This window comes from Berghia stephanieae, chromosome 8 (genome assembly GCF_034508935.2).
Source record: "Berghia stephanieae isolate SIO BIC M18660-M18661 chromosome 8, UCSD_Bste_1.3, whole genome shotgun sequence".
Lineage (NCBI taxonomy): Eukaryota > Metazoa > Mollusca > Gastropoda > Nudibranchia > Aeolidiidae > Berghia > Berghia stephanieae.
In genome coordinates, this window is record NC_088367.1 from 19,030,509 (window position 1) to 19,048,008 (window position 17,500).

The 17,500-nt window shown below is 35.3% G+C and overlaps 1 protein-coding gene across 1 annotated transcript in view; it reads right to left on the reverse strand.

The window, feature by feature from the left end:
• The window catches only part of LOC144978947 (uncharacterized), a 71,364-nt gene that overhangs the window by 13,647 nt on the left and 40,217 nt on the right, over positions 1-17,500 (reverse strand). The window contains exons 3-4 of the mRNA XM_078925566.1: positions 1,134-1,576; positions 42-614 (exon numbers count right to left, since the gene is read on the reverse strand). Coding sequence (XP_078781692.1) covers positions 42-614; positions 1,134-1,286 — 726 coding nt within the window. The 5' untranslated portion in view covers positions 1,287-1,576. The remainder of the gene's footprint in view (positions 1-41; positions 615-1,133; positions 1,577-17,500) is intronic.

Sequence of the window (17,500 nt, forward strand, 5' to 3'; positions counted from 1 at the left end):
TTATCACGTTGACACATCTACGACTAAACAACCAATCTCACCTTTTCCGATTCCGAAGCGTGGCTCGATGGGACTCCGTTCATGGCTGCTGCCGCTGCTGCGGCTGCTGGGTGTGATGCGGCAGTGAGTGCCGCAAGGGCGCTTCCTCCTAGAGGGAAATTGGGAGGCAGGGAGAGGAAAGGGTTCGCAGCGGCTGCGACATACTGGGCAGTGTGAAGTCCGAAGGGATTATGCCTCATGGCAGCGGCTAGAAGACTGTCTGTTGGATTTGCTGTTGGCGTGGAGCTGGCTGAGGTTGGACTCAGACTAGGATGCTGCAGTCCGAAGGGAGACGAGGCTGATGCAGAGGCGGATGACAACGATGTGGAAGAGGAGGAGGAGGAGGAAGGTGTGGAAGATGGGGCAAGAGTGTTGTTGGGATGGTGGGAATTGTTGCTGTTGATATTGTTGTTGTTGCTAGTTGAGATTGACGATGATGAGGAGGATGAGGACGGGCGTTTTCCGTGATGGTTGACGTGAGCTGGAGGCGGTGTGCTGGCCTCTCGTTTAACGCCTCTTATGTTTCCCATTTCGTCTTTGGATGACCGTGGATGCCCGTAGCCAGAGAGATGTCTCTGTGGAATACAAATTGATATCTAGCGTTTCAAAAAGTTTAGAAAAAAAATACCGTTTTTAAGATACAATTTTAGTCTGAGTCACTTCTCAAATTTTTTTCAAGATGATGTTATTTTAGTCCGTGTAGATAGTCAATTTTGACTAAAAATATTTAAGCCTAAAAATGCGCATTTTAATAACCATAAAATGTTTCAATAAGAATTATGTTAAAGTATTTTTCTACACACGTATCATTACTCGTGATTTATAACAGTAGTTTATCTCAATGATGACATTAAATAATGTGTACATTAATTATATCTCTAGCCCCCTTAAAAAAAAATCTAACCTTTTCCCTCTTCTTTTAATGCGCTCTTTTATTTCCTTACAGGCAACACATGCGCATTATATCATTTATACTTGAGCTCCACATAGCCTTTTAAGGTATTATTTTGAATGTAATGCGCATGGATCATGGTAAAAATGAGGAAATGTAATTTTTTCATTGTAATATCCGTGTAGTTTCTTAAACATTTTACCTCATGTCTGGGTTTGGTCAAGTTCAGCGGTCCATCTTGATCTGACCCAAGAGCTGGTGGTGACGGATATGACGTCACAATGGGCTCCATCTTAACTGGACCACTGTCCACTCCGCCGGACCACCTACGAGAAGGACTCGAACCCAAAACCATCTGGGAAGAGGGGCTGGTTCGTCTTAAGTCTCCGGGCACTGGGACTGAAGGAACAAGAGGTACAGGACCTCCGTTGGCTAACGCGAACGGATAGCTGTTTTGTAGAGGATGATGTCCTGGGGATAAGTTATTCTGTCTGCCTTTGCTGCTGCTGTTGTTGCGGATTTGGCTTTTGAGATTGGTGCTGTTTTGTTGTTTATGATGTTCGCCGTTGTTGATGTGTCGCTGTTGATGATGTGGCAGCACTTCAAGAGCAGGGGACGATGGAGAACGAATTCGGTGATCTGAGTCTGAAAAGAGAAAAACAAAGTGAAAAATAATAAATAATATATTTTATAAAGTCTATCTCTAAATATTAACATTTGTATGACGAATGTTCCAAAAATAGAAAAGGCACAGGCAAAAAACAAGTCTTGTTTATGTTTTGGCTGTATTTTTTAAAAAAATGTATTGTTTTTTGTTTGTTTTTTTTTTGTTTTTTTTTTGTTTTTTAAATATTTTTGTTTTAAGATTCATCATCATCTAGTCAGCTGATCCTGCGTAGGACGTTGCTTCCCGAACTTTCTTGCGAAACAGATTACGGTTTTCCGCCAGTCTACTTGCTTGAGTTGCTGTCATTCCCAGCCATTCACATATATCTTGTTCCCAGCTTCTTGTTGGTCTACCTCTTCCTCTCTTGCCGTCTACCCTTGTCTGCAGAATGTGCTTTTCTAATGATTCGTGGCGAGTCGTGTGGCCAAAATAGTTTAGTTTCAATTTCTTTACAGTTTGAAGAAGAATTGGTGATTTTATTCCGATCCTTCTCAGGACTTCTTTGTTTGTTTGTTTTTCAGTCCATGATATTCTGAGTATTTTTCTGTAGCATGCCATTTCAAAAGCTGTGATCTTTGTGCTCTCTGCTTTGCTGATAGTCCATGCTTCGCATCCATATGTTGCAGTTGGGGAAAACAACACTTTTGAGGATTTTGATTTTTGTTTGAATGCACTGCCCTTTCCAGATATTATTCATCTTTTCTAGCTTTGATCTTGCCATTGCTAGTCTCCTCCTGATCTCTGGGGCCGATTTCCCGTTGTACTCAATCCTGGCTCCAAGATATTCAAAATTCAAAGTTTTAAGATTAAAGGGAAAAAAAAAAGAAAAGAAATGAAAAGAAAAGAATCAACAGTTCTTTAACGCTGGAACAAAGGAAACGGAAGCCGAATATGAATAATATGCGCCGAAGTCGGGATTTCCCTCCCCACTATACTCCCCCCCATCTCTCCCCCCTGCCCCCAACCGCAGATCAGAGTATCAATGAAATAGAATTATTGTTTCTCCTATTGTTGAAGGGGGTGATCTGAAGTACTACGGCACGTCAAGTTGTAAAGAAAACATCGAGGGTGTGAAGTGTAATAAAATCAAATTTGGGCCATGGAAATATTTCATTATGGATCTTCAAGTGGTTTAGGATATGATATGGGGATGGGGGAGTGGAGGGGTGGGGTGGGTGGGGTGGGGGTGGGGTGGGGGGGGAGGGGTTAGTATAGAGAACATTTTTTTTCACACTCGACGTGATGAAAAGGAAATAAAAATTGGAATAGGGACTCTTTGTCATTATTTGACAATACTGCACTATTCTTTGAAAAAAAAAAAAAACAAATTAAAAAAAAACAGACAAAAAAACAACAACAACAAAGAAAAACAAACATTTTGGTAAGAGAAGTTTTACATTTAATACAATAGAGTAAAATAAACCAGAGCTTTGGACTTCTGTGGGACAAAACAAACAAACAACCCCTTCCCCCCCCCAATAAATAAACAAAACAAAACAAAACAAAAAAAACCAAAACAAACAAACAATCAACAACACGTCAACAAATTTTTATCCAGGAAATTGGCTCTTCAATCGATCGAGTAAAATGACACTCGTCTTGTCAAAAAAAATCTGGGACGCGTTCTCTGGTCAAAATTTGCATTAACGTGTTTGGTTATTTTTGTTGTTGTTGTTGTTTTGTTTTGTTTCATTTTTTTTTTTCTTTCTTTCAGAGTCTGACAGTGCTGTCAATAAATTGTAGTCTTCAACTCGAGATTTCTATAAGAGGTTTAAGTTCAAGACTTGGTGACAATTGGGGGTGGGGTGGATGTGTGTGTGTGTGTGGGTGGGGGGGGGGTGGAGGAGGGTAAGTGATTCAAATCTATTGATATACCTATACAATGATAATATAGAAGTTTACTGGCCAAGATGAAAAGAAAAGAAAAGAAAGAAAAAAAAAAAAAAAAAAAAAAAAGAAGCGTTTTGTCGCTGTATGATAGAATAATCTTAAAATTGAATAGCATTATAAAGGTGTGTCGCTCTGAAAAAAAACAAAAAAAAAAAAAAAAAAGAAAAAAATAAGAAAGGAGGAAAGAAAAGAAAAAGAAGAAAAAACCCAGAGTAAAATATAATAATAATAATGTTTGAGAAAATAGAAGAAAGAAAAAAAAAAGGAAATACGTTTTTTTTTTTTTTTTGGTTGTTTTTTTTTTTTTTAATGGTTGATCTGAAAGTCATTCCGCCTGAATCGATATGGATAATGAGATAATCTTTGAATGCTCTCCCTTGGTTCATTGTTTAACACACTTACGTCCCCTTCTTTTTATTATTTCGCGATTGTCTCCAGCTGTTTTCAGTGATACATTAGCATGACAACAATGTTGTCGAATCGAGACGCATTCGGAAAAAAAAGGCCACCAGGAGGAGATAAAATGAGAATAATAAAATATTATGATTTAAAAAAGAAAAAAAAAGGATAGGATTAAGGTTATTATTATCTCTTTATAAACTTTTTTTTATCTTCCTTATCATTAAAAAAAAAAAAGATTTTATATAGCGCACTATTCACGAGATTGAAGTGCTCGAAGCAATTTTAGCCTTCAAGGGTTTTCAAGCCAACACTAACATGGATCATTTCGAATGTTGATGCAAAACAAAAAAACAAAAAAAAAACAAAAAACAACAACAAACAAACAAAATAGAGCAAAAGGAAAGGGTGAAAAACAAAACAAAATAACAACAATAAAACAAACAAAAAAGAAAAACAAAACAAAACAAACAAAAAAAAAACAACAAAAAAAAAAAAAACAAACAAACAAACAATAGCACAGATGTCATAAATTCTGATCAATTTCCTTCATCCGTCTGTGCTAACTAACGACATACATATATTATTATTACCAACCAAATTGACACGGTGAGAGAAAACATGAGTTAATAATAAATAAATAGCCTTTTTTTTTTCAATTATTATGCACTCCATTCATTCTCAACTCTGACTTTGCCACCCACAGTTGTGAGATTCTATCTGAATCAAACGTTCAGCCTATACAACGTCGCAAGCCTAGCACCATTAAACCAACCCCTCGGGGACAAACAAAGCCTCACAAAGGCACAAAGAAAGAAAAAATAATAATAAGGATTAAGACTTTTCTTCTTATTTTTTTATATTTTTTTATTATCATTATTAAATTTCTTTTATCATTTCATTGACAACAACAAAACAAACGTGCCAAGGGGATCGGATTTAATAAATAATAATAGTAATATTATAGAGATACGCATTACGCATTACGCATAACGCACGATGAAGCGTCGGCTACTGTAAACCACACAAAGACGGGATTTATGACGCTTGAAGTCGGCGCATTAATAGTGACGTATTAGGCATAAAATTGGATTAGTTGATTTTCGTTGTTGAGAGATCATATCGAATTGATTCTTAAATTTGAAACATAATCCTTTAAAAAATATAAATTTGTTAGTTATTGAAATGGAGCAAAGGTGGAGAGAATATATAATATAATATAGACGACTAGGTTTTATCGTCCCAACTATCGGGTAACTACTGTGGTGTAATTGTATCACGTTTGACCGGTAATCCAAGAGGTTTGAGGTTCGATTCTCCAAGTCGAGACAAGCTGATTTTTTTTTGGAATAGATTATTATTATTATTATTATTATTATTATTATTATTATTATTATTATTATTATTATTATTATTATTATTATTTATTATTATTATATTATTACTATTATTATTATTTATTATTATTATTATTATTATTATTATTATTATTATTATTATATATTATTATTATTATTATTATTATTGTGATTGAATTTCCTCCAAAACACATGAGATTTTAATTTTGGCCACTCTCAGAAAATATTATGTATTCGTTTATCCGTTGGACTCAATAATAATAATAATCACTGGCGACAATGGAATTGGCATTAAATCTCAATTTATAACTCTCTCTCTCTCTCTCTCTCTCTCTCTCTCTCTCTCTCTCTCTCTCTCACTTACCCCCCCCCACCCCCCGAAGACATCATCACCCACCCAATCTCCGCCTCCCCTACCATGAAGAGGATTGCTATTTGGCGTTTCCGAGTCACAATAAAACCATTTCATATGATCTATATAATAAATGTATAAATTCTGAGTTCAGTTTTTGAGTTCAGTTTTGGTTCAACGATACTTGCAGTTGAAAAACCAACAAATTTACTGCCCACAATGGGAAAAAAGCATTAAATCTTAGTTTACAAGAGAACGTTTTCTAACAATCACGTACCCCCCCCCCCCCCCCCCCCCCTCTCTCTCTCTCTCTCTCTCTCTCTCTCCCCTCTCCCACCTTCACCACGTTTCGTCATCCACCCATTCTCCGCCTTCCCTACTAAGGGAATTGCTGTTTGGCGTTCCAGGGTTAATGAAATCATTTTCCGTGCACGAATGTTAACCAATTTAACCGCCGATTTCTGGAGAGAAAAAACCTCGAATTTAGAAACTTGGCCAGGAAACTCGTCCTTCAAATATCGATCGATTTAAATGACCCTCATCTTGGTAAAAACTTTCAAACCTTGGGACTAAGCAAAGACTTCGCGAAGTCCCAGATTTGAGAGTTTTTGCCAAGATGAGGGTCATTTAAATCGATCGATATTTGAAGGACGAGTTTTCTGGCCAAATTTTTGAATACGCGTTTTTCCATAGACACGGCAGTTAACTGGTTAACGGTTTCACAATGGGAAAGATGTCAAATATTGACAAAATACTTTACGGAACATCATACTGTCTTCGTTTTGACAGCAGTAAATCATAATATACGGTGTAATATGTAATACATGAAACGTTGCCAACTACAAATTGTAAGGAAGGGAGAATTGATTATGAAGACAGCGAATCGGTGTCTTTTCTTTTCCTATAAATCTTGTTTTGGTTTCAGAGATGTGACTGAAAGGTGACAAAATTGAAACAAAAAAAAGGGGGTGGTGGTGGGAGTGGGGTGGGGGGGGGGGTGGTGGTGGTGGTAGATGATTGATTGAAGGTTTTATAGAATTGCCTTATCCTTAAAATTTACCAAAATTATGGATTGTATATTTTTTTTAAAAATTGAATACAAAAATACAGAACAATTTTTTTTTGGGATCAAATCTGCAAATTCTATGTCTGTTATAATGATACGGCCTGCTGATACTGGTATTTTTTGGTGATGAGTGTATTAAATGAAGGATTGTGAAACGCACCAAGCAGTGTAAAACCGTGAGATTTTCGGGTTTTAACATGAAGAGATAGCATCATATTATTATATAAGCATATTTATAATCTCATATCATATACGTGATGATTTTTTTTTAAAAAGTAAGGTAATTATTACTTCTCCCTTCTCTCAATCATGGAGAGATAAAAAAGAGGGAGCTGAGGTGGGGGAGGGGGAGAAAAAAAAATGAAAGAGAGAGTTAGGGGAGAGGCGAGAGAGGAGGAAGAGGGAGAGATGAGATGACATAAAGAGGATGGAGAAAGAGAGAGAAGTGTAGATATATATATATATATATATATATATACACACACACACACACACATATACATACATATATATTGAGAGAGAGAGAGAGAAAGAGAGAGAGAGAGAGAGAGAGAGAGAGAGAGAGAGAGAGAGAGAGAGAGAGAATGAACATTTTAATACAAAAGGAAGAGAGAAAGAGAGAGAGGGAGAGAGAGAAAAATAAAATAAAACAGGAACAAAGCAAAACAAACCACCAGTACGCTTTCAACTCCAACAGTGTCACTAAATCAATGTTTAATCTAGAGATTCATTGTTATTACAGACCCATTGTTTGACTTAGACATACCCTAACCAGCTTCTTTTTTTCTTTTTTTTTTTGTAAATTTTTTTTTTTACGTACCTCATCCCCTTTTTCATGTCATGTTCGCTAACCCCCCCCCCCCCCCCCCCCCCCCACTCCAGCCCCCCTTTCCCCTTCCCCAACCCTCCTTCATCAAACAACAAGCATCACACCATAGATAAGCCGAGATGTGCCATATTTGGGTTTTGGAATGCCAAGTCTATTCTAAATTTGGCAGGTTTGGAGTTAAATTTAGTTATTGTCTATCTGGTATGAATAAATAATTTTGGTTAAGTGTTCTCATTAATTATGTTCCCGTTATTTCCTCCTCCGTCTCTCTCTCTCTCTCTCTCTCTCTCTCTCTCTCTCTCTCTCTCTCTCTCTCTCTCTCTCTTTCATCACCACTCCTCCTCTTCTTCCTCCTCCTCCTCCTCTTCCTCTTGATCTTCCTCCTCTTCTCCTTCTCTCCCTCTCTCCTTCCTCATTTGGATAATATGTAATAAGGAAATATAAAAAGGACCATTTTTTTCAGATGGATACGGACAACAAAGAAAAAAAAAACACCAAAAAACCCCCCCAAAACAAAACAAAAAACAAAAAACAAACAAAACAACGTCGACTCATTTGACTTAGGCCCTTAACCCCAGCTTTTCTTTCTTTCATATTAAAAAATATACATGTATATATTTAACACTTGAGGCTTTAAGAGAAGTACTGAATACATTGCAACCACAATGTCTAAACCACCATTGTCTGAGGTAAATTAATTAGGCATTGTGTTACGATTGCCTTGCCTTGGTCCCATTTTCAAAAAGTATCTGGCAACTCAACTCAACCAACCCATCTCTATTTCAATTTCATACAGACTGTAATTATTTCCAGTTACAGTGGTGTCATACAAAACTCACTCCCCATCCCCCCTCCTTCCTTTTCATAACCAAATTGTGGCATTATCCAAACTCTTTTGACACATCAAATAAACGGAACATGACATTAAACGGGTCATTTTTATCTCATCTCTTTAATGTCCGGGTAATGCCGGGTAACGTTTCTATTTCATTAACTCACTCAATCTTAGAGATTTTTGCTACTTTTCAAAATTGGACATGTACATAGATAGTTTTCTTCAACTGCCATTTCATTAACATGTAAAAACTAAAAAAAAAAAACAACAACATTACCTTTGATACTAGATACGCCTATAGATAGAATGCGCTTGGCCAAGGAGTTCACAACATTGCCATCCGGAAGTATAACGGACCAACACACAAACTCTGTGTAACCATGAACTTTTATAGTCTGGTTAATAGATAGTATGCAGATGACGTCACTCAGGTCTTTGTTATTGTTTTTGCCATCCGCGTTTGTGAGTTGTTCTCACTAAACTGTATTAACCTGACTATAAAAGTTCATGGATACACAGAGTTTGTGTGTAGGTCCGTTATACTTCCGGATGGCAATGTTGTGAACTCCTTGGCCAAGCGCATTCTATCTATACAGTTTAGTGAGAACAACTCACAAACGCGGATGGCAAAAACAATAACAAAGGCCTGAGTGACGTCATCTGCATACTATCTATAATTTGTCTCATAAAAATGAAAATGTAATAAATAGGAAAGGGGTAAAAGTAACCTGTGTAAACTACGGATATAGTCGGTGTTAGGGTTGAGTGAGTTAAGTTCAGTTTGTTGCTATTCTTTTCTTTTTCTTCCATCCTTTACTTCTTATTTATATATATATATATATATATATATATATATATATATATATATATATATATATATAATAATAATAATAATAATAATATATATATAAATATATATATATATATATATATATATATATTTCTTCCTACCTTTAAAAAAAAAAAAAAGAACACAAACTTTGACGACAAAAAAAAAAAAAAACAACATTTAAACGAATATCACGATATGAAGAGATTAATAAAATAAATAAATGGCAAGATGGAAAAATAGATGAGTATGTGGGTAGAGAAATGGATTTGAGGGTGTATGGATGAGGATGAGGATGGATGGGTGGATAAATGGATGGATAGTTAGATGGATGGGTGGATGGTTGGATGGGTGGGTGGATGGATGGATGGATGGGTGGGTGGATGGGTGGATGGATGGGTTTTTGTTGAAATAGAGAAAGGGCGACCACTCCTTATCTATCTATCTATCTATCTATCTATCTATCTATCTATCTATCTATCTATCTATCTATCTATCTATCTATCTATCTATCTATCTATCTATCTATCTATCTATCTATCTATCTATCTATACGATCACAAAAAACACACAGCACATATAAAAACTTAACTTTATTTTGCCTATTATACGACCTCCCCCCCCCACCCCCCCACCCCCACGAAATAAAAAAAAAGAAGAAAAAAAAAAGAAGCCAATTTAGGCGTGTAATCAATTGAACATGATGTGTGTTTGTTGAATGTGTTTTGTTGTGTTTAAATCCCCTCTCCTTGTCTTCAAAGTGTTCTTACACCGACCTCACCCCCTCATCAGGTGCTATTATTTACCTAACTAATTAACCAATTAATCCTCTCCATCTTTTACATCATTTTGACTTCACCTCGTATTGTTGTTGTCCTACCTTTTATTATCTGTTCTATTTTACTTTACATTGTTCCGAGGGGGAGCACCGCGCAGTAAAGCTAAACCTACATCTAATTTATAGATACATAGTATGCGCTTGGCTAAGAAGCTCACAACATTGCCATCTGGAAGTATAACGTACCAACACACAAAACTATGTGTATGTTAGCATGAACTTTTATAGATAGTTCGAAGATGACGTCACTCTGGTCTTTGTTATTGTTATGTGCCATCCGCGTTTATGAGTAATGCTCACTGAACTGTATTAACCTGACTATAAACGTTCATGGATACACACAGTTTTGTGTGTTGGTCCAGTTATACTTCCGGATGGCAATGTTATGAGCTTCTTAGCCAAGCGCATACGATCTATAGTCTGGTTAATACAGTGTAGTGAAAATTACTTATAAACGAGGATGGCAAACAAAAAAAAAAAACAAAAAAAAAAATTAATAACAAATACCCGAGTGATGTCAACTTCATTCTATCTATCTATTGCGAAATAAAGCTACCGTGTTGTATACACTGAAAATACACATTTTTGTTTTTTTTTCCTTTTCTTTTTAAAAACAGCTAAAATTGATAATTTGAGGTAATGCTTTATTTCTTATCTATCTAGATCTACTTCTCTCCTCTCTATCGAAAGAGGGAATATATTACATGTAATGTATTATTGAACCAAATTCCCATTTAATGAATACAAGCCGTCCGTTAAGAACTCTTTTTAGCTTCTATTTATGTTTAAATCTTACTTATTTCCATTTATATCCATCTATAATTATTTCATCCATTTATTTATTTACTCATCTATCTATCATTTATCTATTCATTTATTTATTTAAATATCAATTAATTAATCAATATCAATTTTTTATTTATTTTGAATTAGCACTGTTACAGTCACAGTTTCGGTCTTTTGGTCAACTTACGTAGCATTTAACATTGTGTTGTCTTTTTAAAAAAATTTAAATTCTCTTTTTTCCTTTTTATTTGTTTGTTTTTTAGAAAATGTCTCCCCCACCCCCTTTTAAAATAAATTACTTATTCTTTTGGTGCGTATGTGTGTGTATGTGTATGTGTTTGTGTATGTGTGTGTGTATGTGTGTATGTGTGTGTGTGTGTTTTTGTCCTTCCAGGCTGCATCATTTACACCCATTCACCTGTCGTAGGATAGCAAGTTTCTTTCTTCTTTCATTCCCTGTCCAGATAACAATCGTTTTACACATTTGACATAAACATACATACATCATAATATATCTACAACACACACACACACACACACACACACACATACACATATACACAAACATACAATGCACATTCATAAGCCACGAAATGCACCTATCTATTTCATTTAAGAACACACGCACGCAAAAATAAACAGAAATACAAACACAAACATAGATATACGAAAAACATTGTTTCACACAGAATGCCATGATATAATTTTAAACAAAACAAAACAAAAACTGGCAAACACCACCTCCGCCCCGGGCCCTTCTCTCTTCGCAACAAATATAATATACAAAACGAAACAAAACGCAAAACTTCCAAAACTACAAAACGGTGCTTAATGAAATTATGATTTTTAAACAATAATCTAAGCAACTTAATTCATCATTGCATTTTTTATCAAGCAAAAATCCGAAACATCAAAATAATAATTTGTTAACGGTCATTGTCCGTTATATTGCTTTGTAATTAAAATTCTACATCTTCTTTGTTTTGATTTTTAAAATCTTTTTTTTTTTTTTTAATTTTATGTGACCAAAAATGGTGACGTCATTGCCATCATTTATTACCTGCAATGATAACATCCTGAATGATAAAGTGGTGCAGCAAACCCCAAAACTGTACCATAAATAACTGCAATAAATATAATAATAGCATCGGTGCACTCTCTCGAAGTTCATAAAATAACTCTCTTCTGCCTTCAATGAACAATAGGGCATCTTTATGTAAGGTGGCCTTTTGTACCTATAGCTTACAGGGCTAAAAATATATTATTTTGCTTTCTTTGTTTTCTTCCTTTCTTTTCTTTTCTTTTTCTTTTTTTCTTTTTTTTTTCAGAATGTTTTCCTTTTAAAATTTCGTTAAAAAAGAAGGCTGCATTGTTGTTTATCTCCATCGCCATTATTATCATCATTTTCATCAAAATGCATCATATTATCGTTTTTATCGTTGTTTTTTGTTTTTTGTTTTGTTTTTGTCATGATTTCGACAAGATGCCCCTTTCTTATCGCGGGCGGGGCGAGGCGGCGGCGCATGCGTGTGGAAACCTATCTATGTTGACAAAAGACTTGAAAAGAAAGGTGAAAAGTGAAGAAGATTAAATCAGCTAACTGCCGTATTTTTGAAAAAAAAAATAAAAATAAAAAAACAACAACACGTATTTAAAAATTTGGCCAGAAAACTCGTCCATCATCATCATCATCATCATAAAAATAATAATAATAATAATAATAATAATTATTATAATAATAATAATTATAATAATACTAATATATCGATCGATTTAAATTACCCTCATCTTGGCAAAAACTTCAAAACCTGGGACCTCGCGAGGTCTTCAAATAATAGTACCAGGTTTAAGAGATTTTGCCAAGATGAGGGTCATTTAAATCGATTGATATTTGAAGGACAAGTTTTCTGGCCAAAGTGTTTAAATTTAAATACCGTGTCTTTCAAGAGTACAACAGTCAAAACTGGTTTAGAACAGAGGGTATTATATTATATTATATATTATATTATATTAATATTATATTAAATTATATTATATTATATTATATTATATTATATATATATATTATATTATATTATATTATATTATATTATATTGTATATATATACAAAAGGCATGTCTTATAATATATGATTATCTGCTACTGTATGCATGTCCGCCGCTGTTAACAGCCTTTCTCTTTCACTTTGTCGTGGAATAATGAAGTCCTTTATTCACACAGAAAGATGTACTTGAAGAATGCAGGATGACATATCGTCACCTATTTGTTTTTGTTGAGGTTATTATTATTATTATTATTATTATTATTATTATTATTATTATTATTATTATTATTATTATTATTATTATTATTATTATTATTATTTAAACGTCTATACCATTATAACGGTTACACTCTAATGTGTGGAGCCTTTATATGGAGGATGGAGTATGTAGTAAGATACAGTATTTCTTTCTTATCTATATATACACTCGTACACACACGTGTACACACATACACACACACACACACACACACACACACACCGAGGGTGGACGCCATTTATTGTTTGAACATGATTTTCATACCATCTCCAATGGCAAGGATTCATCTCTCTCTCTCTCTCTCTCTCTCTCTCTCTCTCTCTCTCTCTCTCTCTCTCTCTCTCTTTCTTTCTTTCTTTCTTTCTTTTTTTTCTTCTCTTCTTTATCTCTCTCTCTCTCTCTCTCTCTCTCTCTCTCTCTCTCTCTCTCTCTCTCTCCCTCTCTCTCTTTTGTCTGAAATTTCCTGCTGACTTAATTATTCAAGGCTTAGTATATTATTGATATTAATCCTATAGACTGAACGAAATTGACGTTACTCAGCTGTATGTTATTGATTTTAGACAGCCATTTTAATGATTAGTTGTCACTAAATTCGATCAATCAGACTATAAACTTTTAAGGTTACTCATAGTTTTGTTTAAATAGTTAAATCCGGTACGATGCTAATGAGTATAAACAAAAAATAACAAATAACCCCCCCCCCCCAAAAAAAAAAAAAAAAAAAAAAAACACACACACAACACACACAAAAAAAAGCAAAACAAAACAACAAAAAACAAAAAGCAAAACGACAAACAAAACAAAATAAATCAAACCAAAAATAATACGAACGATACAACTGACCAATCGGAATAAAGCGAACAATTCCATTTCTAATTCTTTTCTTCTTTTTTTTTATCTTCCTTTGGTATTCCATTAAGAAAATTCATGTCTGGCGCACACCACCACCTACCTACCCTGTAGTCGATCATAAATAAAACCGGAGGGCTGCCACCGCCCACCATCTATATCCGTCAAAGACTCCGCGAGTGGGAAGAGTTCCAAGACCAGCAGATGGACGATCTGATAATGGCGGCCATTGTTTATTGTCGCTACTGTTCCATTTGTAGCCCCTTTTGTAAGCTTTGAGACAGGACAATCCGTTTTTATGTATTAAATAAAGACAGGCCCCCTAATTCACAAATGTCGTATCTCATGGATTCAAATTAATATTATGTATTAGCTGAATGGCTTTGTAGTCTCGTGGTAGGTCGGTAGAACACGCTGATTTCTGACCTTATAATAATTTAGGTCCCTGGTTCGGTCCCGCTATTCCCGCTAATTCACTTTTCTCACATTCTTCACCAACGACAATCAAAGGAACGATGAAAACAAGTACACAAGGTCTTTCTACATTTTAAGCATTTGTTTTTTGACATTTATTATTATTATTTTTTAAATTATTTTTTTTATCGATTTGTTGACGAAGGGTTTGCACTCGGAACTTCCAAAGCTTGTATTGCTTAATTCCGAAGTCTTTCCATTTTCATCTTTTCATCAGTAATTTTTTTTTACTAACTCCAGCTTCAGGCAGTCCCCGTCTCTGCTTTGGATGTTGGCATGGCATTGTCTCACAGAAACATAAGACTCCACTTAACTCAGTGGTAAACCAGTACCAGATTGAAGACGGTGACGAATATTATTACTGGACTGCCTGTGCTAAAAAAAAAAAATATTGCGCACAACATGCGACTTGTACTGTACGATATGAAAATTTGGTCTTAACTTATATTATTATATTCATTACTTAATTGACATAATAAGACGTGATGAGAAGTTTCAAATTATAAGTACCATTCTATGATGGAACATTTTTGCACGGTGCCGAAGCCTATTAAGGAAACTCCTGGCATTATTATGAGGAAGAACGCGTGGGCCTTTGTCTGAAGACAGATAAGAACCCTCCATTGTTGCCTTCTGCTCATAGATAACACTGACCTATTGTTCCTTGGGGTAGGCCCATTATAGACGGCAGTTTTATTGTTATCAGAGATAAAGAAAATGTCAGTGTGTTCTTACCCGACAACAACACAACGGAACAACAAACACATTTATCTAGATAGACAGTAGCGTGATTGTTACACACGTGCGTGTCAGAGGAGTTATAGTGTTAGGAAATTGTATATTAGATACACAAAATCTATCTATCTATCTAGTACGTAGTGTTTCATTCATTCATTCATTCATTCATTCACACAAACTCTATCTAGTACGTAGTGTTTCATTCATTCATTCATTCACACAAACTCTATCTAGTACGTAGTGTTTCATTCATTCATTCATTCATTCATTCATTCATCCATTCATTCATTTATTCATTCACACAAAGTAGTACGTAATGTTTCATTCATTCATTCATTCATTCATTCATTCATTCATTCATTCATCAATTCATTCACACAAAATAGTACGTAGTGTTTCATTCATTCATTTATACTTCTTCTTCTTCTTCTTCTTCTTCTTCTTCTTCTTCTTCTTCTTCTTCTTCTTCTTCTTCTTCTTCTTCTTCTCACATCATGTCCTTCGTCCCCCCCCCCTCTCTCTCTCTCTCTCTCTCTCTCTCTCTCTCTCTCTCTCTCTCTCTCTTTTTTTTTTTTTCTCTCTCTCTCTCTTTATCTCTGTCTCCATCCCTCTTCCCCGAGGTCATGATAACAAGACAGACAAAAACTAAACATTGGTATAGACATATTACCGACAGCTTCACCGCCCCCCCCCCCCCACCACCCACCCCTTTCCGCCATATCTCGCCCCCCCCCCCCCTCCCCAACCCCCAAATCCCATCCGTCAGTCAGGCCATCAAGACATCAGAGAATATCATTTTGAGTTGCCCCCGACATGCACAAGAATGCTGGGCATGGCCGCTGATGAGGCTAACACGGTACCAACAATGAAACAATCATCTCTTCATACGTTCATGTTTTCCCACAAAAAGCATTCTAGGAGCAGGTAATAGGGAATGAGATTAGCGGAAGAGTAACGTCTCTTGATTGGACATCACCTTACAGAGAGAACGTCAACTTAAAGATCGGTGAAAACTATTTAACTAACCGTGCGGTTTCACAGGAAGCGAGGACGAAAGACGCATGCGCGAACCATAATGACGTTCTCTCTCTAATAACTTCGACATCCAATCAAGGGACGCTACTCTTCCGCTAATCGCATTCCCTATATATATTTTTTTTCTCCTTTTTATGATTTTCCTCTAAAGTCATCGTAAATGAGAATTCCTACAACAACTAACGGTATCCTCCAGACCAGTAGAGATTGAGAACATAGAAATAAAACACGATATTATTTTGGTATCGACAACAATCTGAATCATGTAGAATTTTTTCCACGATTGGGTGGGTGGGAGTGCAAACAGAAGAGTAGAGTATGCGTCAGAATTAAAGAGTGAGCGTCAAGAAGAAAGAAGAAGAAGAAGAAGAAGGAGAAGAAGAGAAAAGAAGAAGAAGAAGAAGAAGAAGAAGAAAAGAAGAAAAGAAAGAAGAAGAAGAAGAAGAAGAAGAAGAAGAAGAAAGAAGAAGAAGAAAAGAAGAAGAAGAAGAAGAAGAAGAAGAAGAAGAAGAAGAAGAAGAAGAAGAAGAAGAAGAAGAAGAAGAAGAAGAAGAAGAAGAAGAAGAAGAAGAAGAAGAAGAAGAAGAAGAGAAGAAGAAGAAGAAGAAGAAGAAGAAGAAGAAGAAGAAGAAGAAAGAAGAAGAAGAAGAAGAAGAAGAAGAAGAAGAAGAAGAAGAAGAAGAAGAAGAAGAAAGAAGAAGAAGAAGAAGAAGAAGAAAGAAGAAGAAAAGAAGAAGAAGAAGAAGAAGAAGAAGAAAGAAGAAGAAGAAGAAGAAGAAGAAGAAGAAGAAGAAGAAGAAGAAGAAGAAGAAGAAGAAGAAGAAGAAGAAGAAGAAGAAGAAGAAGAAGAAGAAGAAGAAGAAGAAGAAGAAGAAGAAGAAGAAGAAGAAAAGAAGAAGAAGAAGAAGAAAGAAAGAAGAAGAAGAAAAGAAGAAAGAAAGAAGAAGAAGAAGAAGAAGAAAAGAAGAAGAAAGAAGAAGAGAAGAAGAAGAAGAAGAAAGAAGAAGAAGAAGAAGAAGAAGAAGAAGAAGAAGAAGAAGAAGAAGAAGAAGAAGAAAGAAGAAGAAGAAGAAGAAGAAAGGAAGAAAGAAGAAGAAGAAGAAGAAGAGAAGAAGAAGAAGAAGAAGAAGAAGAAGAAAAGAAGAAGAAGAAGAAAGAAGAAGAAGAAGAAGAAAGAAGAAGAAGAAGAAGAAGAAGAAGAAGAAAGAAGAAGAAGAAGAAGAAGAAGAAGAAGAAGAAAGAAGAAGAGAAGAAAGAAGAAGAGAAGAAGAAAAGAAGAAGAAGAAGAAGAAGAAAGAAGAAGAAGAAGAAGAAGAAGAA